Genomic DNA, 24,869 nt, shown 5'->3' with positions numbered 1-24,869 from the left:
GAATTAAGGAGAATTCAAAGGGGTTTTACAAATATATTAAGGACAAAAGGGTAACTAGGGAGAGAATAGGACCCCTCAAAGATCAGCAAGGCGACCTTTGTGTGGAGCCACAGAAAATGGGGGAGATACTAAATGAATACTTTGCCTCAGTATTTACTGTGGAAAAGGACATGGAAGATATAGACTGTAGGGAAATATATAGTGACACAACGCAAAATGTCCATATTACAGAAGAGCAAGTGCTGGATGTCTTGAAATGCTTAAAAGGTGGATAAATCCCCAGGACCTAATCAGGTGTACCCGAGAACTCTGTGGGAAGTTAGAGAAGTGATTGCTGGGCCTCTTGCTGAGATATCTGTATCATCGATAGTCACAGGTGAGGTGCCAGAAGACTGGAGGTTGGCAAACGTGGTGCCACTGTTTAAGAAGGGTGGTAAGGACAAGCCAGGGAACTATAGACCAGTGAGCCTGACCTCAGTGGTGGGCAAGTTGTTGGAAGGAATCCTGAGGGACAGGATGTACATGTATTTGGAAAGGCAAGGACTGATTAGGGATAGTCAACATGGCTTTGTGCATGGGAAATGATGTCTCACAAACTTGATTGAGTTTTTTGAAGAAGTAGCAAAGAAGATTGATGAGGGCAGAGCAGTAGATGGTGTCTATATGGACTTCAGTAAGGCGTTCGATAAGATTCCCCATGGGAGACTGATTAGCAAGGTTAGATCTCATGGAATACAGGGAGAACTAGCCATTTGGATACCGAACTGGCTCAAAGGTAGACGACAGAGGGTGGTGGTGGAGGGTTGTTTTTCAGACTGAAGGCCTGTGACCAGTGGAGTGCCACAAGGATCGGTGCTGGGCCCTCTACTTTTTGTCATTTACATAAATGATTTGGATACGAGCATAACAGGTACAGTTAGTAAGTTTGCAGATGACCCCAAAATTGGAGGTGTAGTGGACAGCAAAGAGGGTTACCTCAGATTACAACAGGATCTTGATCAGATGGGCCACTGGGCTGAGAAGTGGCAGATGGAGTTTAATTCAGATAAATGCATTTTGGGAAAGCAAATCTTAGCAGGACTTATACACTTAATGGTAAGGTCCTAGGGAGTGTTGCTGAACAAAGAGACCTTGGAGTGCAGGTTCATAGCTCCTTGAAAGTGGAGTCGCAGGTAGATAGGATAGTGAAGAAGGCGTTTGGTATGCTTTCCTTTATTGGTCATAATATTGAGTACAGAAGTTGGGAGGTCATGTTGTGGTTGTACAGGACATTGGTTAGGCCACTGTTGGAATATTGCGTGCAATTCTGGTCTCCTTCCTATCGGAGAGATGTTGTGAAACTTGAAAGGGTTCAGAAAAGATTTACAAGGATGTTGCCAGGGTTGGAGGATCTGAGCTACAGGGAGAGACTGAACAGGCTGGGGCTGTTTTCCCTGGAGCGTCGGAGGCTAAGGGGTGATCTTATAGAGATTTACAAAATAGGTTTAGGGTGAGAGGGGAAAGATATAAAAGAGACCTAAGGGGCAACGTTTTCACGCAGAGAGTGGTATGTGTATGGAATGAGCTGCCAGAGGAAGTGGTGGAGGCTGGTACAATTGCAACATTTAAGAGGCATTTGGATGGGTATATGAATAGGAAGGGTTTGGAGGGATATGGGCCGGGTGCTGGCAGGTGGCACTAGATTGGGTTAGGATATCTGGTCGGCATGGACGGGTTGGACCAAAGGCTCTGTTTCCGTGGTGTACATCTCTATGACTCTAACTCTGCCTCAAAATAGATCTCATTTCCACTTTCTGGTTTCCATTTAGAGCTCATTTGATTGAGACTCCTGTTGGCCACCACCAGCAACTTCCCAGAAATTTCATATTTATTATTCCATTAGGGAGCTAATTTTGTGTTCAGCTGCAAGAAAATAGTGAACTCTAGTTGTGTTTTCGTTATGAGCCATGCATGAACTTGACTTGCAGCAACACATCTAGAGGGGGTTTACTGGTCTTCAGATCAGCTATTTTTCTACCTGATAAAAACTATTCCATTCACCATTTAAAAATAAACTCTGATAAAAATCAACTTTGCTTATCAACTATAAAACTCTCCACATGGTTAAACATTTTGAAAAAGGAGAATTTTGGCTAATGCAATAGGGTGGATAAATGAGGAGAGGTTAGCGACAGTGAACCTGTGGAATTCTCTCCCACAGGAAGCTGTTGGGACCAATTTGTTAGATATATTCAAGAGGGAGCTGGGCGTGACCCTTGCGGCTAAAGAGATCAAGGGCTATGGAGAGAAGTGGGAATGGGATACTGAGAACAGCCATGATCATATTGAATGGTGGGGCAGGCTCAAAGGATCGAATGACCTGCACCTTTTTTCTATCTTCTTTTAGAAAACTAAGATAATATCATTAAAAACAGAAGCAGGAGCAGGCCATTTGGCCCCTCAAGCCTGTTACATCATTCAATAAAATTCTGCCGTATCCAATTGTGACCTTACATTCACTTTGCTGCCTGTACCCCACAACTCTCAATCTCCTGGTCAATCAACATTCTGTTTAATTCAGCCGGAACATACACAGTGACTTCGTGCTCTTCAGAATAGAGAATTCCAAAGATATACAACACCCAGAAGAACTTGCTCCTCAACCCAGTCTCAAATGAGAGAGAACACATTTTTTTTTTAAAAACTATGCTGGCTCACTCAAGATTCTGTCACAAATGGAAATATCCTCTCAGCATTAGCCCATTGCTTCCCAAACCATTTCCTACAGTGACCCCATTTCAAGGCTTATAAGATGTCGTGAGTCCTGGGAGCATGGGGTTTAAGATGTTGAGAGAGCTGATGCCTGTTTGAGTGGGAGTCCAGCTGTTATATAACTTGATCAGTGTTCCACGGCCACTGTTGTCATGATGTACATCATGGAAACAGACAGTCCAACCCATCCATGCCGACCAGCTATCCCAACCCAATCTAGTCCCACCTGCCAGCACCCGGCCCATATCCCTCCAAACTCTTCCTATTCATATACCCACCCAGATGCCTTTTAAATGTTGCAATTGTACCAGCCTCCACCACTTCCGCTGGCAGCTCATTTATTCCACGCACTACCTTCTGCATGAAAAAGTTGCCCCTTAGGTCTCCTTTACATTACCTCCCAATTTGGGAAGCCCTGATCTACACTGTCAAGTCCCCACTGAGTTTTGTGATGTTTGTTAAGATCCCCTCTCAAGCTTCTAAATTCCAGTGTAAGTCCAACATTCTCAAGATTTCCTTCTAAGGTAACCCCCAAATCCCAGGGAACAGCCTAGTGAACCTTTATAGAACTGCTTTCAATGCAAGAACGCCTCTGGTTCAGATAGGGTCTTGTGATGCCTTGGTAGTTTCCCTCCGTAGTGACTGGGTTTAAGACCTATCTCTCTGGAGAATACATCATAATATTTCTGAACAGGTTGATTAACATAACTTCCCCTCATTCAGTAAGACAACCAAACTGAAGTTAGAGTATTCGAGATATGGTCTTACTAATGTCCTGTACAATTGTCATAAAATCTATTTTTATACCCCATCCACTTTGCAATAATCAATTTGCCTCTCTAATTTCTTGCTGTACCTGCATGCTAACATTTTGAGATTCATGTACAAGAACCCCAGATCCCTCTGTACGCAGCATTGTGCAGTCTTTCTCCATTTGAGTAATATTCCGCAAATGAAACTGTGAAGTCAGTTCTGATCATGGGGAGTGGAAGCTAGCAGGACTTGGAGATGGCCTTATGATGGACAACATACCTTTCTTCCCTTGTCATTCACCTTACCTATGCTCCTCATGATTTTATAAACCTCTACAAAGGTCACCCCATAACCCCATACTCTCTCGTGAAAATAGTCCCAGCCTACTTTTATATTTCAGACCCTTCATTCCCAACAACATCCTGGTAAATCTTTTATGAACCCTTTCCAATTTAATAATATCCTTCTTGCAGCAGGACAACCAGAACGAGAAACAGTCCTCCAGAGAGGCCGAACCAACGTCCTGTACAACCTCAACCTGATGACCCAACTTCTATATTCAAACAATGAAGGCAAGCGTGCTAAAGACATTTTTTACCCTCCTGTCAACATGTGATGCAAATTTCAAAGAATTGTAATACATGAACCCCTAGGTCTCTGTGTTCTATAACACTACCCAGGGCCCCTACATATTGTATGAGTCCTGTCCTTGTTTGTTTTACCAAAATGTAATAGCTCACATTTATCCAAATTAAACTCCTTCTGCCACTCCTTACCCCTTTGACCCTATTGATCACAGTCTCTCTGTCATCTTAGATAACCTTCTCTACAATCCACTATACCACCAATTTTGGTGTCATCTGCAAACTTACTAACCACGCTCCTATGTTCTCATCCAAATCACTTCTATAAATGACAAACAAAGGAGGACCCAGTACTGATCCCTGTAGAAGACCACTGGTCACAGGCCTCCAGTCTGTAAACACAGCAGGCCAGGTAGCATCCAAGGAGCAGGAGAATCGACGTTTCGGGCATAAGCCCTTCTTCAGGAATTTCCTGAAGAAGGGCTTATGCCCGAAACATCGATTCTCCTGCTCCTCGCATGCTGCTTGGCTTGCTGTGTTTTTCCAGCACCACATTTTTCAACTCTGGTACTCCAGCATCTGTAGTCTTCACTTTCTTCCAGTCTGTAAACAACTCTGTCTCCCACCATAAAGCCAATTTTGCAACCAGTTGGTAAGCTCACCCTGAATCGCATGTGATCTAACTTTACTAATTCGTCTACCATGCAGTACTTTGTCAAAGACTTTAGTAAAGTCCAAATAAACAACAACTACCACTCTACCCACAATCCTTTTGGTTACTTCCTCAAAAAAAAAACTCAATCAAGTTTGAGACATGATTTCCCTTACGTAAAACCAATACTGGCTATCCCTAATCAGTTCTTGCCTCTCCAAATGCATGCAAATCCTGTCCCTCAGAATCACCTCCGACAACTTACCCACCACCTATGTCAGGCAAACAGGTCTATAGTTCCCAGGCTTCTCCTTACAGCCTTTCTTAAATAAAGACAGAACATTTGCCTACAGTCCCCTGGCACCTCACCCACAATGATAGATGATTAAAAGATTTCTGCTATGGGCCCTGCATGTCTTTCCTAACTTCACACAAAGTTGTACATCTCTATGACCTCAGATACACTCGATCAGGTCCTAGAGATTTATCCACTTTTATGTTTTGTAAGACCTCCAGAATGCAGTAAAAAGCAAGGATAACTTAGGACATATGACTTCCAACATCTCTAATGATAAGGAAGTTAGCATTAAGGCACTTTACCTGAATGCTCGTAGCATTCATAACAAAGCCGATGAACTAATGGCACAGATAATAGTGAATGATTATGATGTAGTAGGCATCACAGAGACTTGGTTACAGGGGGGTCAGGACTGGCAGTTAAACCTCCATGGTTTTTCAACTTATCGAAAAGACAGAGAGGTGGGCAGAGGGGGTGGGGTTGCCTTGTTAGTTAAGAACAAAATTAAATCTATGGTATTGAATGACATAGCGTCGGATGATGTGGAGTCTGTGTGGGTGGAATTGAGGAACCACAAAGGCAAAAAAAAAACATAATTGGAGTTGTGTATAGACCTCCTAACAGTGGTCAGGACCAGGGACGCAACATGTACCGGGAAATAGAGAAGGCATGTCAGAAAGGCAAGGTTACATTGATCATGGGAGACTTCAATATGCAGGTGGACTGGGTAAATAATGTTGCTAGTGGATCTAAAGAAAGGGAATTCATGGAATGCTTACAGGATGGCTTTTTGGAACAGCTTGTCATGGAGCCCACAAGAGAGCAGGCTATTCTGGACCTAGTGCTTTGCAATGAACCAGACTTTATAAAAGATCTTAAAGTAAGGGAACCCTTAGGAAGTAGCGACCATAATATGGTAGAGTTCAGTCTGGAGTTTGAAAGGGAGAAGGCAAAATCGGATGTAATGGTGTTACAGTTGAATAAAGGTCATTATGAGGGCATGAGAGAGGAACTGACTAAAATAGACTGGAAGCAGAGGCTAACCGGGAAGACAGTAGAGCAAAAATGGCAGGAGTTTGTAGGTATAATTGAGGACACTGTACAGAGGTTCATTCCCAAGAAAAGAAAGATTAACCGGGGAGGGATTAGACAACCTTGGCTGACAAAGGAAGTCAGGAAATGTATTAAAGAAAAAGAGAGATCCTATAAAGTGGCTAAGAACAGTGGGAAATCAGAAGATTGGGAAGGATACAAAAGCAAACAGAGGATAACAAAGAGTGTAATAAGAAATGAGAGGATCAAATATGAAGGTAGGCTAGCCAGTAATATTAGAAATAATAGTAAAAGTTTCTTTCAGTACATAAGAAACAAACAACAGGCAAAAGTAGACATTGGGCCACTTCAAACTGATGCAGGAAGCCTAGTGATGGGAGATAAGGAAATAGCAGGAGAACTTAACAAGTACTTTGCGTCAGTTTTCACAGTGGAAGACATGAGTAATATCCCAAAAATTAAAGGGTGTCACGGGGCTGAGTTGAGTATGGTTGCCTTTACGAAAGAGATAGTGCTAGAAAAGTTAAAAAGTCTTAAAATTGATAAATCTCCTGGCCCCGATGGGATACACCCTAGAGTTCTGAGAGAGGTGGCTGAGGAAATAGCAGAGGCATTGGTTGAGATCTTTCAAGAGTCACTGGAGTCAGGAAAGGTCCCGGATGATTGGAAGATGGCTGTTGTAACCCCCTTGTTCAAGAAAGGATCAAGGCAAAAGATGGAAAATTATAGGCCAATCAGCTTAACCTCGGTTGTTGGTAAAATTCTAGAATCCATCATTAAGGATGAGGTTTCTAAATTCTTGGAATAGCAGAGTCTGATTAGAACAAGTCAACATGGATTTAGTAAAGGGAGGTCATGCCTGACAAACCTGTTGGAATGTTTTGAAGAGGTAACAAGTAGGTTAGACCAGGGAAACCCAGTGGATGTGGTCTATCTAGACTTTCAAAAGGCCTTTGATAAGGTGCCACACGGGAGGCTGCTGAGCAAGGTGAGGGCCCATGGTGTTCGAGGTGAGCTGCTGGGATGGATTGAGGATTGGCTGTCTAACAGAAGGCAGAGAGTTGGGATAAAAGGTTCTTTTTCAGAATGGCAGCCGGTGACGAGCGGTGTCCCGCAGGGTTCGGTGCTGGGGCCACAGCTGTTCGCATTATATATTAATGATTTGGATGAGGGAACCGGGGGCATTCTAGCGAAGTTTGCCGATGATACGAAGTTAGGTGGACAGGCAGGTAGTACTGAGGAAGTGGGGAGGCTACAGAAGGATCTAGACAGGTTGGGAGAGTGGTCCAGGAAATGGCTGATGGAATTTAACGTGAGCAAGTGCGAGGTCTTGCACTTTGGCAAAAAGAATAAAAGCATAGACTACTTTCTAAATGGTGAGAAAATTAATAAAGCCAAAGCACAAAGGGATCTGGGAGTGCTAGTCGACGATTCTCTAAAGGTAAACATGCAGGTTGAGTCCGTGATTAAGAAAGCGAATGCAATGTTGTCTCTTATCTCAAGAGGGTTGGAATATAAAAGCAGAGATGTACTACTAAGACTTTATAAAGCTCTGGTTAGGCCCCATTTGGAGTACTGTGTCCAGTTCTGGTCCCCACACCTCAGGAAGGACATACTGGCACTGGAACGTGTCCAGCGGAGATTCACACGGATGATCCCTGGAATGACAGGTCTAACATATGAGGAACGGCTGAGGATACTGGGATTGCATTCGTTGGAGTTTAGAAGATTAAGGGGAGACTTAATAGAGACGTACAAAATAATACATGGCTTGGAAAAGGTGGATGCTAGGAAATTGTTTCCGTTAGACGAGGAGACTAGGACCCGTGGACACAGCCTTAGAATTAGAGGGGGTCATTTCAGAACAGAAATGCGGAGACATTTCTTCAGCCAGAGAGTGGTGGGCCTGTGGAATTCATTGCCACGGAGTGCAGTGGAAGCCGGGACGCTAAATGTCTTCAAGGCCGAGATTGATAGATTCTTGTTGTCTAGAGGAATTAAGGGCTACGGGGAGAACGCTGGTAAGTGGAGCTGAAATGCGCATCAGCCATGATTGAATGGCGGAGTGGACTCGATGGGCCGAATGGCCTTACTTCCACTCCTATGTCTTATGGCCTTATGGTCTTATTTCCTCTTCTCTAATGTGAACAGTTTTAAAAATATCAATATTTATTTCCCAGAGTTCCCTAGCCTCCATTTCAATCTCAACAGGAAAAACCTATGCTAAATATTCATTTAGTATCTCTCCCATCCACTGAGGTTCAACACACAAGTTGATCTTTAAGGGACCCTGCCTTCTCTCTCGTTGCTCTTAATGTTCTTGTAGAATCTCCTTGGATTATCTGCCAACTTTCACTTTTGGTTTGGTTGCTCAGTAACCAAATAGCAATCTGCAGCAGAGTCTGGGAAATGCTAATATTAGCTGCACAGTGTAATGAAGCAGCATTTCCAGCTGTATTAGCCCACTCGTGAGCTGATTGTTGTATGTAATCAATATTCTGCCCCTGTAGAGCACCACCTCCAAATATGAAAATGGGAATGAAGCAGCAATGGTTCTTTGCTCAGACTCTCCAGATAGCTCAGTACTGGAATTAACCCTGATCCAGATTTCTCCATTTCAGTCTCCAAGTGAGGCAACCACAAAGATCAAACTGGTGACCTTTCCATCTCCTTGCAGCCTTTTATAATCCATTAACCTAATGGTAATGGTGGCCATTCGTGGGCAGTGGGATTGTCTAAGTCAGCTGGGTTCACAAAACAAATCTGGCTTCACTCTCCCCTAAAGTCTCAATAACCACTCCTCTAAACTCAGGAGATATTTTCTGTGAGATGTTTTGAACTCCTGCGCAAGTTATCTTGCGAATGTCAAGCGAGGTCAAGCCAGCTTTGGTCTTTTTTGAACTATGTCCCCATCTGCAGTGAGAGGGCCTGAGCTTCCATGCGCTCAAACCCATTCCATATCCCGCAAAATGGAAGCTGTCATCTCATTAGGGAGGGCTCAAACTGAACCCCTCCTCCCAGGGTACTTGGTCACAGTGTCAGAAACATTCGCTGCAAAGTCACATTCTATTCCACCAGCTTGGAAAAAAGTAGAATTATCCAGTTTCTTTCCCTCACCAGTTCAACTCCCATTGGCTTTTTTGTAATCGAGAGCATTGCCAGTAAATTGTGAAGCCAAGTTGACAACGTAAAATAAGTTATCTGAATTGTAGAGGGGTTGGGCAGGTATAGCTCTAACATCAAAACAAAAATTGCTGGAGAAACTCAGCAGGTCTTGCAGCATCTATGCGGGGGAGAGAAACAGGATCAGCGTTTCAAGTCCAGTGACCCTTCTTCAGAATGGAATCACAATGGACGCAAATTGTTAAACGCCTTTCTCTCTCCACAGCTGCTACCATTTTTCATTTTCATGTTTCATTTTCATTTCAGACTTCCATCATCCGCAGTATAATGCTGTTAATTTCAGGTTCAGCTCTTGCTCTGCAGACAAACATAGAAGTTTGGATGATGAGGCCCAATTTGAAAGAGTAAAGCATTATGGCAGTGAGACTGGAACCTGAAACACAATGGGCTCAAACAGTTGCATGGGAATTTGCAACAGGAGCTGGAACAGACATTCCAACAGACACAGCAGTTCAGACTGCCGTTGCAATCTCTACTGAGACAAAGAAATGTGGACAATGGAAACATGGGCATAGAAACAAACAGAAGCCAACAAAAGGCCCACTGAAGGGAACAAAGGGTTCTGTATCTGGAGGTAGGCAAGTGGTGCCACGATGCTTCAGAGGGAACTGCACACTTAAGCAGAGTTCTCAATCTCTACTGTTGCAGCTGTGCCCAGTGCAAACCAAGCACTTTCCTGCAGGAAGGAAAGACCTTCTTTTAGTGAGGCAATGATCCTTTCTCACATGCACGAGAACCTGCTGAGGCAAGTGTAGCAGAGTTGTGTGACACAAGAGGCACAAAGAAGGGAAATCCATTTCGATAAAAACACGAATGGGTTAAATGCAAGAAAACGAATAAGCGTTAAAAAGAAATTGAGAGATACACACAGGAAATAAAAGTGAAGATTTACGTAGTCTAATAAGAAGCATTTACCTTAATTAACTACATCTATTCTGAACTGATCAGAAGGATACAAAAAAAACTGAATAAAATTCCTGTACTTGTTTCAAAGTTCGACTAGTTGGCACCAGCATATAATGGTGAACCTGGTATCATTAATTAAACCAGGCGCATAATCTGCTCCCAATCTTGAAAGTCTACAGGCTTTTATTTGAAGGAAGCAAAAGCTTTTGGAAGCGGTGTTGCTAAATTATTTTATTCAAAGTGGAAGTGACATTAGATTTCCAGGTCCATCTATAGTTTGAGAGTAATAATTGTAATAATTAGCATAAATGCTATTCTCTACAATATCTAACAAGTTTGGAAAAATAATTGGAGTAGTAGGCTTTTGAATCTGGGGTTTTGAATTGAAACAAGTGTCCTAATCAGCCAACGAATTGGGTCTTAATGACTCATTAATTTCTACACGGCCCCATATTCAGTTAACACTCAACTGCCAACACTGACGTTCCTGGTCTACGTACTTCAACAAAAATATTTGAAGGCCAGCTGCAAATTTGTTTAACTCCCATAAACCAGTTAAACGCAGAGAGAAAAAAAATTAAAATGGAGAGATGCTGTGGATTGAGTGACTCATTGTGTATACTGAGCATGGGCTGTTCCTGCCACTGTGTTTACCAACTGAGTTTCAAACCAAATCAGAAAAGCTCAAAATGACAACACGTCTACAAAAATTAAACATTGCATAGAAACATTTTACGCAGAAAGTCACCCAGCAAACATTGCCAATTTAGATGGCATTTATAGTAGGAGGGCAAATGAAAGGTAGTTTGCTGTTTGCTCAAGGCAATTTAAAACCAATATTTACTTCCCAAGTAATTTTTTCTCAAAAGGTGAACAAATAAACTTGATGGTTATCCTAGGCTACCGTGTCTGTCTGTGCATGGTGCAAAACCTAATTTGGATGAATCAATGTTTTCAGTTTTTGTAGCGAGGCAACATCCTCAAATTGTCTGCAGCATTTTCCTTTTACACTCTGTATTGCATCCTCAGCCACTTAGCTTAAGAATTGGGGGAATGGTTAAATGCATTTGGGAAATGCTGCAAGTAGGACTAAGGTAGGCACTCACCTTCAGAAGATTGGAAACCTCTCAATGTACATTGTGGACTGAGAAATACTTGGCAGTACAAAAGATTTTGTATAACAATGAGGATGCACAAGCTGTTAGTCCAGTTTGGCTGAGGTAGGGTCTGTTTGAGAATCCATTTCCAATATTAAATAACATTATTTGGCATGCCTGTGGATCTGAAGAAAAACCATTGCCACTGTCTCACTTTGGGCAAACTGCTGTATTAGTTAGCATACAGGGGCACTTTCAGACATGTACAAAACAGTGGTAGATATGTAGGATACCAAAAGGAGAAAAGATGCAAGACCAGTAGAAAACTTCATGCAATATCTAAAAGGGTGAATTTCTATGAACATACAGACACACACAGCAGAACCAATTCAGTATTAGAGGCAAGTGCAAAAGGAAAGCCTCTGGCCAAGACCAGGGCCTATACCTGCACGGTATTAAGGACAGGATGACAGAAGAAGGAAGCAGTTCATGAGACATTTTCCTCAGGCTCGTAACACTAATATGAAAATGGAAAATAAGCAATGAGAAGAGCATTCAGAGAGAGAAGTAGAACATCCATATTTACATTTTCACAAACTCAGCAAACTGCAGGAAATCCTTCACATACAGGCAGTGCTTAGTTTCTACAGTACAGACAGAGATGACATGGCATTTATGGACAAATATCCGATCAACTGACCTTGGGAACATCATGTTCAATAAGTAAACCACAGGAGAATAAAATTTCATAAATGACCTGGCACTTGGACCACACACACACACACACACACACACACACACACACACACACACACACACACACACACACACACACACATACACTCTCTCCCTCTCTCTCTAGAGATATATTTATAAATTAGAATAAATCTTCCTCCATCAAAAGCCAACAGATGGGTCACATACTTACATTATTTCCCAAATGATGAGCACCCAATCTCCGCTAAGCAATAATACACATTTAGGACTGTCCAATCCAACCAGTTGGGAGAAAAATATAAAAATAAAAGGCAGAATTGGCTTTGTTACAGCCTCCTGCTGGATTGATTATAAACTGGGTCAACTTTCCATGCTCCCCCGCTAGGGAAGCAATAAAAACGTGGAACAGAATTAATTCCAAAGACTAGCAAAGAGCTAAACGATAACCTTTTTGTGGTATAATCATTAAACCAAAGTAGTCACATAAGGTTTTAATATGACTTTTCCATTGTATTCCCACTTTATAGCAGAAAGAATCCATAGTAAAAGCTTCATAAAAATGATTCCATGCATCAGTTTTAATAAGTATACACAATGTCATGAATTGGGCACCACTTGCAGGAATTGTTTTCCATTCACAGTTACAAGTATCTGATGTTGAACCATAATTACAATGCTCTGCATGGCCCTTATGACCCAGACCCCATATAGACTATCACATTTACAATCTGCTTCTGCCCTAGAAAACAAATAAATTACAAAAGCTACAATCGTACAGGACATTTATCACAAATCAGGAGTACCAAAAAAAACTTGCGTTAAGCATTAACATAATGGAGGAATTAATTAAGCATTCAATGCATAACAATTAGCTGAACATGAGATTGAGGACCAGCCAAGCCAAAGAGTGAAGCAAAAGATATAACAAAGGGAAGTGGATATAGTCTATGAAAGAGAAGGACACCAGTCTCAAGAATGAAGCCAAGAAATTGGAAGTAGAAATTTCTAGTTTAACAAAGACATTATTGGGTTGGAAACTAATCTGTGGCTGGCTTACTGTGGACCCTCCAATATTAAGTTCTGGGTTGATGTACTGTATATAACTGGATCAAAGGAAATTGTTATGATTAGAACCATGAGAAATGAGGAGAAAAATAGTTTTGTGCCAGGAACTGACAATAGTCACTGATGAACATCAAACTTTGTAATTAGTTTTTCTCCCATTTGAAGCAGGAGCCTTAAACAAGCCAACTATGACAGTTTCGTGTCAGACAATCAAACTTTGATACGAGTTTGCTTGGCTTTAGATTGAGTCCTCCAGGATGAACAATGCAAAAGAGCAGGTACTGGGAGAGAAACAGGGAGGAAAGAGGTTACCTCACAAAATGAAACCATTCATGTTGAGGTGGGGGTTAGGGGATGAGAATGCAGGTGGGAGGGAAGCCCAGCAGCCAGCTATAACCATTTAGACTGACAGTAGCCTGGACCAGAACAATGAAAGAGGGACTGAAAACTGAAAAGAATACGGGTGGTTAACGCAGATACAGTCTAAATTTGGGATTGTGTTTTGAAAGATACTAGTTCAGTACCAAAATATTGCTCTCCAAAAAGTCACCATTCTGAAAATAAGATAAAGAATGCAGACTAGTGACAGCCCAGCACTCTACTTTGTTAGAAGAGGAACATAAATGATTGAGAAATTTAATAAACACCACATCAATCACATGTACCAGAGTCCAATCTTAAAAGTAATCCTGAGCAAAGATCGAGGAAGTCATCACCAGACAAGGATGTAGTCCCCCTTTCATTCTTCAATTTGTGGGAAAGCCACAAGGAGAATTTGACTGGCTAACTGATGAGATTTACTTGTATTTCTCTGATGAGAACAAAGATGCAGGGTGACTGTGGAAGAACTTTTGGAACGAATGAATGGGCATGTTCAAAACCTAATCTAGCTCTTCTTTAGATTCAAAAAAATGTTTAGCTGGACCACTGTAAGCCAGACTGAAAACAAAAAAGGATGATGTTAAATCTATCAAAACCAGAGTTAGAAAATCTAAATCAAAGGGGAATTCTACAGAGGGGTGAGGTAGGTTTCTCACCTTCTGTGCACCTGAGAACGCATGGTAGTAACATGAAACATAGGTCATTACAGCCTTTTCATCCGGCCTAAGCGTGCTTATAAGATCTGTGCAAGGAAGACAAGAAAAGATTAGGAAAGAGAAAGGTGAGCCAAGGTACAATCAGTGAAGAACCATACTGTTCCAATCATGCAACACAGGAGATCATATCAAGAGTGGAAAGTTCAGCACGGGGAAAAACACATACCAGCTGCAGAACAGAAAAAAAAATGTATAGTTAGCCAGAGAAGCAATTGTTGCCAGAAATATGGATTCCTGGGATACCTTTTGGGCTCCTGAAAAGGCATGGTAGAAGCTAGAGACATAAGTCATGATTGCCTTCTCGTCTGGACGTGCTGTACCAACAATGTCTGTCAGGAAACACAGGAAAGGATTTATTTTTGCAAAAGTAAATTAATGCAACATATTCATCTACTGAGAATCTTGAGAGAAAACATTTAGAAACAGTTCTATTGCACAAGAAAGATGAGAATTAGTAGTACCCATGAGGACCTGGGGCAAGAGACTCGTAGTGACTTTTGCATCAAAAAGCTGGAGGCAATCCATGCAGAGTGGAATCCAGGTCTTATAATCCGGAGAATTTTAATTCATCCAATAATGATATGGCAGATTCAACTAAGGCCCGTTGCTGTTCTTAACAATTGGCTTTTATTTCAAACAGGTTAGCAATATGAAATAGTACTGTCAATGAATCCAGTGAATAGAAACAGAAGGCACATTAAAAACTGTTATAAAAGATAGCAATATAACATGACCAATGAATGTCAATCATTTCAACAACTTGTGAATTAGCCAGGACAGTGACAGGTTGAAGCGTCTTTTTTTTTTAAACAAATGCTCCCGTTTCATTTGCTGAACTACAGTTATTATGCACCACGATAATGAGAGAAAAGAAAGCAGAAGGTTTTGTATTAGGTAATACATTCACATTTAACTGTAGGACGTGCAGTGTAACACAACAAAACATGAAAGGATATATTACCTCTGCAATTTGAGTTTTGCACATGAAGGATATAGCAGGATGCTGCTGGGCCCCACCCAAAGTAACATGATCAGGTTTCTCTGCATTAACAGTAAAGTTAGCATTCCTTTCTCTCAATGGTGCACCAGATCATTGTGGGCAAAAATTGGAAAGCTGTTTTCCCCCTTCCAATTACTGTACCAAGAGTGCCTGCCAATGATTTGTGCTGAGAAAGTGGCACTGAACAATCCAAGGCATTAATCATATCAGTCAACAAAATAAACAGCGCCACAAATGCTGGAGGCATTTGATGCCCTTATCAAAAGGAAGCTCTGCCCCAGGGGAAAAAAAATGCCTTTTCACTAATTAGTGTTAACAGTGAGAAAACACAATTTCACACACCAGGCAGGTTAACAGGCATCATCCATAACAAAACAAGTAAACTTTATAATAGTTTAGCTGTAAATTCAAGTACAAGTGAGTGTGGTGGATTTTTAAAAGTAATTAGGTGCTATACAATTGCTTTCACAATGTAAGTGAAGATAGCTCTGACATGCATTCAGCAATGTCAGTAATACAATGAAGAATTTGTCCAATACGACATTGAAATTGAATGGCATGTAATTACTCCAGTAGGCAATTTACATGGCTTGGCCCATTGTATCGATGTACCTTCAACGTATAATTAAATTCTAAGAACACCCAAGCCATCCAACACAGACTCTGAATTAAACATTTTTTTAAAACATTGGGAGAGACAGATACTCGTAATCAGATTTATCAGAGCTCAGCTTGGAAGAACTGCAGTCATCAGCATACTTTGGGTCTACTAAATGCAGATTGCTATCTGTGAATCCTGGTTAGACAGTTACCTCTCCTCCAGTCCCACAAACCTGCAAAGATAGCTGTGCTCCTTTGTTCTTACATTTTCAACATCACTGATTTTAATCATTTTTCTATTGACGGTCTTCAGTTGTCTAAATCCTAAATTCGCTTGAATACCCTGCCCTCTGTCTGATAACCTTACCTCCCCCCGACAAGACACTCCATAAAACCTCTCTCTTTCACCAGACATTTGATCATCTGAACTGATGTGGCACACAGTCATGTTTTGTTTAGTAATGCTTCTGTGTAGCACCTTAGGAAGTTAAAGGCACTAAATCAATGCACCAGTTGTGACTGGTGTACGAAAACAGTTTTATGAAAGAGGAGAGTTGACATGTGACCGCAAGAGATAATGTTGAATTTCTTTTCCTCCCTACATTGCAGTAACGTGGGATTATTGAAGATTGAGCTCAGTAATGTGAAAATATAGGGAAGTTAACTGCAGAAAACACTCACAAGTGCCTGGGAAATGGTGCAATTCTCCCCACAATGTGGCATAAAAACGTTTACACTTATTAAAAGTGTATATACTAATGATCCAATTTAGTAACTATCACAACATTTAGGATTTGTGCAAGGTAAATCATACTAGCTGTACCAAATGGTGGAATAATTTGAAATTTACAGAGAGTAACAACTCTCAGTTACCAAAGAACCGGTTACCTGATACAAAATCTACTCTTCTACCAGCACACACATCCTGATTCAATCAAGAAATCTTATCATCAGCTAATTTCAATTCTGCCTCACTCTCTTAACTCTTAAAGTACCCTTTCCAACTTGTAAAACCTTCTAGATTACTCCAACTCGAAGTTTCTTTTGGGATATACAGAAATTGGACATTAAAGATTTTAAAGTAAACTGAATCAGTTGGCCTGACCACATTTGCAAAGAGAGAAAGCGCGAAACAGAGTTAATGTTTCAGATCTGTGACTTTCCATCAGAAAGAGTCGCAATGAGAAGTCACAGTCTTGACTCGTTATCTCTGGGCTGGATTTCTGATGAAGAACTCAGGCCTGAAACGATGACCCTCCTGCTCCTCGGATGCTGTTTGACCTGCTGTGCTTTTCCAGCGCCACACTTTTCGACTCGGACACTCCAACATCTGCATCCCTGACTGTCTCCTGGATTTGTTAGTCAAGGGAGGCATGAAGCAGTTGGGATGAGGGATGCAGAACGGGAAGTGAGTGATGCGTTTGCTCCTGCTGATGCAAATTAACAGTATAAAGAGGGGTTGCATTCATACCTAATCAGGTGTCATGGGACAGAGGGGCTACAGCGTTGACAGAGGCTGATCACAGTTACGCTGATCACAGAGGTAACTGATCACAGGTGGGCGGCACAGTGGCAGTGGGCAGCACGGTGGCACAGTGGTTAGCACTGTTGCCTCGCAGCGCCAGAGACCCGGGTTCATTTCCCGCCTCAGGCGACTGACTGTGTGGAGTTTGCACGTTCTCCCCGTGTCTGCGTGGGTTTCCTCCGGGTGCTCCGGTTTCCTCCCACAGTCCAAAGATGTGCAGGGTCAGGTGAATTGGCCATACTAAATTGCCCATAGTGTTAGGTAAGGGGTAAATGTAGGGGTATGGGTGGGTTGCGCTTCGGCGGGTCAGTGTGGACTTGTTGGGCCGAAGGGCCTGTTTCCACACTGTAACGTAATCTAATCTAACTTAAAAGCCTCCACTTTCTGACTGTGGTCCTTATTTCTTATGGAAAGCTTTAAAAGTTAATACATTATGTAAAAAAAACCCAGAGATACTGCCAAATATGCACCAACTCAAAAATAATCACTTTGCTCAGGATGGGGGGGGGGGGTAGGTGGAAGGTTGTTTAGAGAAGGCAAAGTGCAACCAACTAACTTGCAGACATGAAATAATCCAACCTTTGTTTCCAGGCAGTGAGTTAGGATGAATTGGGCACTTTCAGAATGGCAACCTGGAACTATTGGAGTACCACAGGGATCAGCGCTGAGTTCACAATTATTTGCAATAGAAATTCAATGACTTAGTAGGAGAAAGTGAATGTATTAGAGCTCAAAAGTAGGTGAGAAAGTAAGTGGTGAAGATGAAACCATGACTCTGTAGAGAGGATAGAGACAGGTTAACTTAGTGGGCAGAAACCTGGCATATGGAATACAGTGTGAGGGCATGCACTTTGGCAGGGAGAATGAAGGAGCTAAGTAGAGAAAGCTAAGGATCACAGGCCTCATCCATGAGTCACAGAAAGCTAGCATCCAGGTTCAGTAGGTAATACGGAAGGAAAATCATGGAATCCCCATAGGCCATTCAGCCCATTGATCGACAACGACCCTCCAAAGAGAATCCCACCCAGACCCACCTATCTAAATTATGCCTGGAACGTTGCATTTCCAGTGCTAATCCACCTAGTCTGCACATCCCTGGACACTGTTGGCAATTTAGCATGGCCAATTCACCTAATCTGCACATCTTTGGAATGTGGGACAAAACCCTGAGCACCCAGAGGAAACACACACAGACATGGGGAGAATGTGCAAATTCCAACACACAGTTGTCCGAGAATGGAATCGGACCCGGGTCCCTGATGCTGCCAGGCAGCAGTGCTAATCACTGAGCCACCGTGCCACTCTAATGTGGGGCCTTTGTTTCAAAGGTAATGGATTATAGAAGCAGGGAGGTTTTGCAAACCTACACAAGGTGCCAGTCAGACCACAGCTAGAATACGGAGGAGAAAGCATCATTGGAGGCAGTCCAGAGAAGATTCACTATGCTGCCAACTGCTTCAGAGAGACTGTCTTATGAGGAGGGGTTGAGTAGGTTGTGCATGTACTTGTTGGAATAAAGAAGAATGACAGGCAACCTAATAAAAGCATACAACCCGAAGACTTGTCAGGGTACATGTGGAAAAGTTATTTCCCATTGCTGGACTCTAGGATCAGACAGCATAAATCTCAAAACAAGAGTTCACACATTAAGATAGAGATAAGGAGAAGCTTCTCAGAGAGGAGTGAAGCTGTGGAATTCTTTACTGTTGAGGCTGGATTGTTGTGTGTGTTCAAGGCTGAGATAGACAGATGTTTAAATCAGCATGGGAATCAAGAGTTATTGAGGAAAAGGCAGAAAGGTGGAGTTGAGGGTTACCAGATCAGCCACTATCAGTTCTCTGCAGCCTGGGTGCCCCACCTGACTCCTAGCAAGCTTCTGGCCTATGTCCACAGCACCACCAAAGACACATACCCGTTGGTGTACATCTTCATTCTACAATGTCATCCTTCTAACTCCCTGCCTCAGTTCACCCATAACACTACTCCACGATTCGAATCGCTGGGATTGGCTATACCCATAATCTAGAAGAAAGTGAATACTGCAGATGCTGGAGATCAGAGTCAAAAAGTGTGGTGCTGGGAAAGCACAGCAGGTCAGGCAGCATCCGAGCAGCAGGAGAGTCAATATTTTGGGCATAAGCCAAAGGGAAACGTTGACTCTCCGGGTTTTCGGATACTGCCTGGCCTGCTGTGCTTTTCCAACGCCACACTTTTTGACTCAGTACCCCATGATCTCATAATCACACTTCCATCCGTTATTCTCCAAAAGCTTGGGGGCCATCCAAAAACCATGTATTTGTCCTAATTTTCACTAAATCCTATTCATCCATTACCCCATGCACTCACTGATCGTCAAGAGACCATGGCCCAATAACACAGCAAGTTTAACTTTTTCAACCTCATGTTCAGTCTCCTCCATGGCGTCATGTCTCCCCATCTCCAACCTCTTTCATCTTGATAACCCTCTACAATCACGTGGCTCCTCTGATTAAACTCACTTGTTCTTCAGTGATTTCAATTCAGCTCCACATGTCTTGGAATATGGTCTAAAGCACCACAGCACCACATGGCTGTCTTGGAGTTAATGCAGTATGAAGCTAATTATACATAAGAAACAGCATAATTTGTGAAAGAATGTAAATAAAGCCAACTTGCAGCTTCGCCGAGCTTCACACCCTCCCTCGGTTAAGACTGCAATGTTTCATTACCCTTCTTAAGTAAGTAAAACAATTTTAATTCAAAGGCATAGGTTTATGTTGTGATTATAACTAGATCAGTGCAACAAAAATCTATTCAGGTTTGGTAAATCAATAACAGTAAAATGTTAACCGTAAAACCCCTCACCTTCAGCATCCAACATTTTGGGAATGTCCAGGTACTTTTCTGCGACATCAAAGGCTGTGTTCAAGTTGGTGTAAGGGTCATCCTACGACAATAAGAAAGGCTAACATTAACAGGAGATTTCAAGACTGACATGCTCCCCTACCTTGTTTATAGTCTTCAAGTCTTCTGCTGTCACTCTTTGGCCCACTGGCCCATCTGATCAAAGTCCCATTGCACTCGGAGATGATCTTCACTGTCAACTACAAGCTCACTAACCAATCCTCCTACCTTCACATCCAAATCATTTATATAACGATAAATAATAACATCAGGTCCACCGTTTTTAAAGTTTACATCAAACTCAGTGAAGTGAAGCATGGTAGTGTGGGTATAAAGCAAGATTCTTCAACTTCTTCAACTTAATGGTAAGCAGAATGACAGCAACTCCGCTCAATCACTCTCTACAACAATGATGATCCTCAAATTGCAGAACATCCTGTTAAAACATGGAGACATGCGAGAAATGCAATAGTCTTCCCAGATTTCCTGGGGTTTTTTTTTATAGATTCCCTACAGTGTGGAAACAGGCCCTTTGGCCCAACCAGTCCACACTGACCCTCTGAAGTGTAACCCACCCAGACCCATCTCCCTCCGACTAATGCACCTAACACTATCAGCAATTTAGCTTGGCCAATCCACCTGACCGGCACATCTTTGGACTGTGGGAGGAAACCGGAGCACTCTGAGGAAATCCACGAAGACACGGGGAGAATGTGCAAACTCCACACAGACAGTCGCCCGAGGCCGGAATCGAACCTGGGACCTTGGTGCTGTGAGGCAGCAGTGCTAACTGCTGAGCCACCGTGCTGCCCATGGTTAACCAAATCTGAACTGAGATAGACACAGGAAAAAAGAAAATCAAATAAAATGAAAGACAAAGCAACGGGGAAAAACAAGGTGGCGGATATTTGGATAATTCCAATGTGCTGGCACAGATGTGAGGGCTGAATGGCTTCCTTCTGTGCTACGTGACTCTACAATCAGAAACAAAGAAAACACTAGAAGCAATCAGAAGGTCAGGCAGCATCTCAGAAAACATTATAGATCGTTACTTATCACTACTTCCCCCAGATTGTTTTTTTTATCTCCAACATTTGCAGAATTCTGTGTTTTGTTTTCTTTTATAAATACTGTCAGTAGTCAGCTACATTTCAGTTCATGAAGCCTCTGCATAGGTTTCCCTTCTAAAAAAAAAAGGAATTTAAACTTTGCCAATACTGTTGGAAGTTCAAAAGCATGCAACTACATGCTGAAAGGTCAGCCCTTTAGTCAAGATGTACAGCACAGGAACATACCCTTCAATCGAACTAGTCCATGCCGACCAAATATCCCAGATTAATCTAGTCCCATTTGCCAACATTTGGCCAGCACATTGGGATTATCCAAATGTCCGCCACCTTGTTTTTCCCCGTTGCTTTGTCTTTCATTTTATTTGATTTTCTTATAATTGTTTTTCTTTCCCTGTGTCTATCTCAGTTCAGATTTGGTTAACCATGGGCAGCACAGTGGCTCAGTGGTTAGCACTGCTGCCTCACAGCACCAGGGTCCCAGGTTTGATTCCGGCCTCGGGCGACTGTCTGTGTGGAGTTTGCACATTTTTCCTTTTTCATATACTGATCCAGATGCCTTTTAAATGTTATAATTGTACTAGCCTCCACCACTTCCTCTGGCAGCTCATTCCACACACTCGTCACCCTCTGTGTGAAAACGTTGCCCCTTAGGTCCTTTTTAAATCTTTCTCCTCTCACCTCAAACCTATGTCCTCTAGCTTTGGACTCCCCCATCACAGGGAAAAAACTTTGGCTATTCACCCTCTCCATGCCCCTCATAATTTTATAAACCTTTATAAAGGTCACCCCCTCAGTCTCCAACGCTCCAGGTAAAATAGTCCCAACCTATTCAGCCTCTCCCTCCAGCTCAACCCTCCAAATCCTGGCAAGATCCTTGTAAATCTTTTCTGAAACCCTTTCAATTTTCACAACATCCCGAGCAGAATTGAACACAGTATTCCAAAAGTGGCCTAACCAACGTCCTGTACCAAATACCCTGTCCACCTGCGACTCTACTTTCAAGGAACTATGAACCTGCACTCCAAGGTCTCTTTGTTCAGCCACACTCCCCAGGACCTTACCATTAGGTGAATAAGTCCTGCTTCGATTTGCCTTTCCAAAATGCAGCACCTCGCATTCATCTAAATTAAATTCCACCTACCACTCCTCAGCCCATAGACTCATCTGATTAAGGTCTTGGTGCACCCTGAGGTAACCTTTTTCACGATCCTCTACACCTCCAATTTTGGTGTCATCTGCAACTTACTATATACCTCTTATGTTCACATCCTAATCATTTATATGACATATTTATACACATTACAACACTAGACTTTCCCTCTAATATCTCAAGTAACCTTAGTGTTACAAACATGTGTTTATTTCAAATTTCAAGTTAAAGTTTCATACGCTGTGTCCATGCTTTGGATTGTTATAAGGACAGTTTATAAACTGAAAGAGAGACAGAACACTGGCTAAAATTCAAGATGAATCGAATATCATTGCTGAATAACATCTCTGTGGGATGGAGGTGGTGACCCCTACAGAGACAATCTGCCAAACATGACTCCTATTTATCTAGATGGAGGATTCAAGGAGTTAATGCTAAGAACATTAAAATTAACCATGTCAGCTATTGCAATGGCTGATAGATACTGCTCACTTCATTTTGGAATATATAACAAACATGGAGAGATATCATGCAACTGTGTGCATGTGAATGTCAGAATTTGGATTGAACAAGTCAGCACCTCACTCTCTTGCTAAAAATTCCCTCAAAAGCTTTGAGAACTACTTGTGGGTCGAGAGACCAATTAGAAAGCCTCGCTGCAGGTAATAGGAAGATTTCAATTCAACAACATGGTCTCCAGGAGAAAACAGAATATACCAGACACTGTTGTGAAAAATGAGTCCTTTATTGGAGGACCAAACAGCTGACTGGCCAGTAAGCATAGCCCTGACCCTAACCCCTGAGTTTTTATTATTGACCTTCCTTCTTTCATCTGTGTTTCTCCTTATTCAAGTTTAACTCTAAGTGTTAACTCTCAATCTTAATACAGATACTCTGTAATTGTAGGTTTCTGCATATGTGGAGTTTGAACAGGTCAATGGTCACTGGATTATTTCAAAACATTTTCAGCATTTTAAATTTGAGGAGCTTTTAGCAATAAAATAAACTTTTGTATTCAATTCAAAAACATCTGTCTGGCTTATTTCTGAAAAGAATGGACATGGTCAAGTACATAGTGAACCTGGCTATCCAGCATTCTATTAAAAATATTCAAAAAAATCTTCTGCAATCAAACAATGAATAGGAAAAGAGCAAAACCAGATATCCCTTCCTCTCCAGATCATAACATAGGGGAACATGCTCGAATTCAAACCTCTTGTCAATCTGAACTCCAGTTTCCCATCAGGATATAATCATTTATTTTTTTAACTAGTACATGAAACAGAGATTTCACTCTTTAAAGAAAGGGAGATTCAATCAAAGAGTTCAAAATTATGAGGCATCCAGTGGATTTTCAATTGCAATAATAATTCTGGAATTGCAAACTAATCTCTGTAATGGCAATAGTGAAACTATAATCATTATCTTCCTTCCTTTGGGGAATGAAATCTGCCATCCTTATCTGGTCTGGTCTGCTTATGACTTCAGATCCATAGCAACATAATGGACTCTGAACTGCTCCCTGAAATGGCCAGTCGGGTCAAGAGCAAATCAGGAATAGGCAGTGAATGCTGGTTAAATGAGCAATAGAAGAATGAAAAATAAATCGCACGGGGAAGCAGACTTAAGACAACTGTAAAAAGAGAGAGAGGGGAGAAGATTTTTACCTAAACACCTTGATTAGTTATGATCGGGAATGCATCTCTGGGAAGTAGATCCAATAATAAATTTCAAAAAGAATTTGCATTTATACTCGGAAAGGAAAATAAATGTGAGGAAACTGTCAAAACGGTTGGGGGACAGGGACTAATTTGACAGCATTTTCATGGAACTGGCAGGATGGGCCAAATGCTTTGTTCTGTGCTGTTTATTTTCATGATTCTATAGATTAAGACTGCCTGAGCCCATTGCATGTTCTAACAAATGGAACAGGAAGTGATATGGATCTTGTGTTGAGCATTCTACCCAGGCCAGGAAAAAAAAGGTTGTGTGTTCCAAGTCGAGAGGAAATCGTTTAAGATGGTTTACAAAGTTAGTTAGTTTTCCTTTCACAAGTACTTCATCACACAGAAATATTCATTGGGAGAACTGCGAAAGAATTGAGCGCTTATTCAGCTTTTGGAATGGTTTTAGGTATTGGAAAAAAATCAATTGTATTATTAGCATCCTCAATACTTGATCTATCTTATAATCTCTTCCAGCCTCTTCCATCAGGCAGAAGATACAAAAGCTTAAATATATGTAACCAACAGGTTCAAGAACAGTTTCTTCCCCACTGTTATTAGACTTCTAATTTGGACCTCTCAAATTTCAAATCTAATGTCGATCTCACCGTTTATGTGCCTTCTTTGCGACCATAACTAAATATTCCTCACTCTGTTCTATCACCAGATCACACTTCACCTGAGGAAGGAACAGTGCTTCGAAAGCTTGTGATATTAAATAAACCTATTGGACTATAACCTGGAGTCATGTGATTTCTGAC

The 24,869-nt window shown here is 41.8% G+C and overlaps 1 protein-coding gene across 6 annotated transcripts in view; it reads right to left on the bottom strand.

Annotated features, from left to right (window-relative positions):
* The window catches only part of actn1 (actinin, alpha 1), a 221,127-nt gene that overhangs the window by 56,320 nt on the left and 139,938 nt on the right, over window positions 1–24,869 (bottom strand). For 3 of the 6 annotated variants that reach the window (XM_087990066.1, XM_087990062.1, XM_087990064.1), the window contains exons 7-8: window positions 20,126–20,207; window positions 14,097–14,182 (exon numbers count right to left, since the gene is read on the bottom strand). In XM_087990066.1, the coding sequence (XP_087846192.1) occupies window positions 14,097–14,182; window positions 20,126–20,207 (168 nt within the window). Of the gene's footprint in view, window positions 1–14,096; window positions 14,183–14,399; window positions 14,486–20,125; window positions 20,208–24,869 lie in introns of all 6 variants that reach the window. The other 3 variants (XM_087990065.1, XM_087990063.1, XM_087990061.1) reach the window with 1 other exon arrangement.

The sequence above is a fragment of the Chiloscyllium plagiosum genome, unplaced genomic scaffold (genome assembly GCF_037043375.1).
Source record: "Chiloscyllium plagiosum isolate Xiang-an unplaced genomic scaffold, Cpla_swu_hap1 HiC_scaffold_8, whole genome shotgun sequence".
NCBI lineage: Eukaryota > Metazoa > Chordata > Chondrichthyes > Orectolobiformes > Hemiscylliidae > Chiloscyllium > Chiloscyllium plagiosum.
The sequence above is the reverse complement of the archived record's forward strand: the minus strand, read 5'-3'. Positions and strand labels throughout refer to the sequence as shown.